This window comes from Hippocampus comes, unplaced genomic scaffold (genome assembly GCF_001891065.2).
Source record: "Hippocampus comes isolate QL1 unplaced genomic scaffold, H_comes_QL1_v1.1 C17025527, whole genome shotgun sequence".
Lineage (NCBI taxonomy): Eukaryota > Metazoa > Chordata > Actinopteri > Syngnathiformes > Syngnathidae > Hippocampus > Hippocampus comes.
In genome coordinates, this window is record NW_017841896.1 from 1 (window position 1) to 1,965 (window position 1,965).

The 1,965-nt window shown below is 45.5% G+C and overlaps 1 protein-coding gene across 1 annotated transcript; it reads left to right on the forward strand.

The window, feature by feature from the left end:
• Nucleotides 1-46: 46 nt before the first annotated feature.
• Nucleotides 47-1,848, forward strand: LOC109509775 (SCO-spondin-like; the record flags this gene model as incomplete). Its single annotated transcript, XM_019859623.1, has 8 exons — nt 47-95; nt 242-346; nt 454-581; nt 811-931; nt 1,013-1,140; nt 1,205-1,346; nt 1,427-1,597; nt 1,674-1,848. Coding segments are annotated over 8 exons (1,019 nt in total), but the record flags the coding sequence as incomplete, so codon positions are not given.
• Nucleotides 1,849-1,965: the final 117 nt, after the last annotated feature.

A 1,965-nucleotide genomic window follows, 5' to 3' on the forward strand; every position in this document is an offset into this window, starting at 1 on the left:
CCAATTATAGTAACTGAGTCATTTATGTACTTCTCAATTTATGCAGGGCCAGAGTCTAGTTCCCGGAGAGGGTGACACATGTTGTTACTGTCAAGGTAAATTTTTATTATTCTGTTCCTATTTATCCTGAAATTTTAACCGAAAGCTCATCTTGCCACTTTGTCTTTTTGCGAGTCGTGTATGTTTTGTTGTTGCTGCCTTTTCCTCATTGAGCTTGTGTTATATTCAATGTTCTGCACAGCGAGCAATAAAAGTTCCGCAGTGACACTCAGCCCCTCCCCTGTGACTTCCGAGCCAGGAAAGGACATCGCTCCCTTGGTGCCCACCTACCCACTCCCCCCTGGCGGTCAGTGACTTATGATTGCATCATCAGGCAGTTTCACGAGAATGTTTATGGCACCATCCCGTTGTAATAGGTGTAGTGCAATGATATTTTTCAATCTTCTTCTACAGAGGAGTGCTGGTTTCCTTTGGGCGTTCAGTTTCTACCGGCTTCCAGTTTCCATGCCTCATCTCAACAAACCGGTCATCCCCCTGAGGCAGCTCGCCTTCATGGCTGGGACCCCCACACAGACCTTCAGGTACAATAGATCAGGAATATTATTCATATGCTCTTTTTTTTAATGATTTGGTTCAGGTTATGTTTTATGAGTTATTCTGACAACTCACCCTGTTGCCCACAATTACTATGATGTACTTGTATGAATGCAAGATAGATAATGAGCAGCAGTCTTGTCCTGCAGAATATAGGGGCACGTGTTTCTGTTCTTTCTGTATAATGCCGTTCTTTTTGCCATGCTTCATATGCAGGGCTGGAGTCCAGAACCAGAAGAATATAAGGATCTACCACAGCGCAGCCGCGAGGGGCACAGTAGCAACGCACAAAGCCCCTACATACAGATTGACCTACTGAAAGAATACAACATCACGGGTACACTTTTAGACCTGGCCATGCTCGTTTCACAATGTAACACTGAATTTGTGAAGCGAAACCTTCTGTTCCTTTCTCCAGGGGTACTTACCCAAGGGGGTGGTGTGTTTGACACATACGTTTCCAGCTTATATCTGCAGTTTAGCCGAGATGCAAAACTGTGGTACATCTACAAAGAGCTTGTGACTGACGCGCAGCCCAGAGCTAAGGTCTGGTCATCACATTGTTGTTGGGTTGATATGTTCAAAGTCATTTGCCCAATTCTTGCTGCAGGTTTTTCATGGTAATCACAATGAGGGAGGGGTTGCTGAGATCAAATTGGACCGGATGGTGTCGGCTCAGTTTGTCCGCCTGCTACCACATGATTTCCATAATGGCATCTATCTTCGTCTTGAAATTATGGGATGTGAACATGGTTAGTTGATGCTGTCTATATCCAGTATATATTGCGTGCTCCGTATTCAATGAAAAACTCTTTGTTCTTGTCTGGTTCAGGGTATCGCTGGTCAACCGTACCCACACCGACTTGGACCGTCTCGCCAATGGGTGGCTGCAGAGAAAAAGAACTCCAGTGCAAAAATGGACGCTGTGTACCAGCCGGCCCGTCAGGAGTTATCTGCGATGGGGTCGATGATTGTGGTGACGGCTCGGATGAGATGTACTGTGGTGAGATTTTTATCTAATTTGTTCATTTGTTTTTTTATATCACTTTGACATATGCGCACTGGCCTTATTATTCCAGGCACACAGACCTACCCGACAAGTCCTCGGAGCTGTCTGGGTGGTCAGTACTTATGCCTTCCACCAGGGGGCTGTATCGACACAGGAAAACGTTGCGATGGGATTCCTCACTGTCCCAGAGGAGATGATGAAAGTGAATGTCACCTGCCTGAGAACGTCACGGCGCAGTCTGACAGGTGAGGTCATTAAATTGCAACAAAATGTTGTAATTCATATTTTCTTGAGTTCAGCCCCTTCTGATATGCAATACAAATGCATTTACACATATCCTCAGACCATACACACCCACCGCT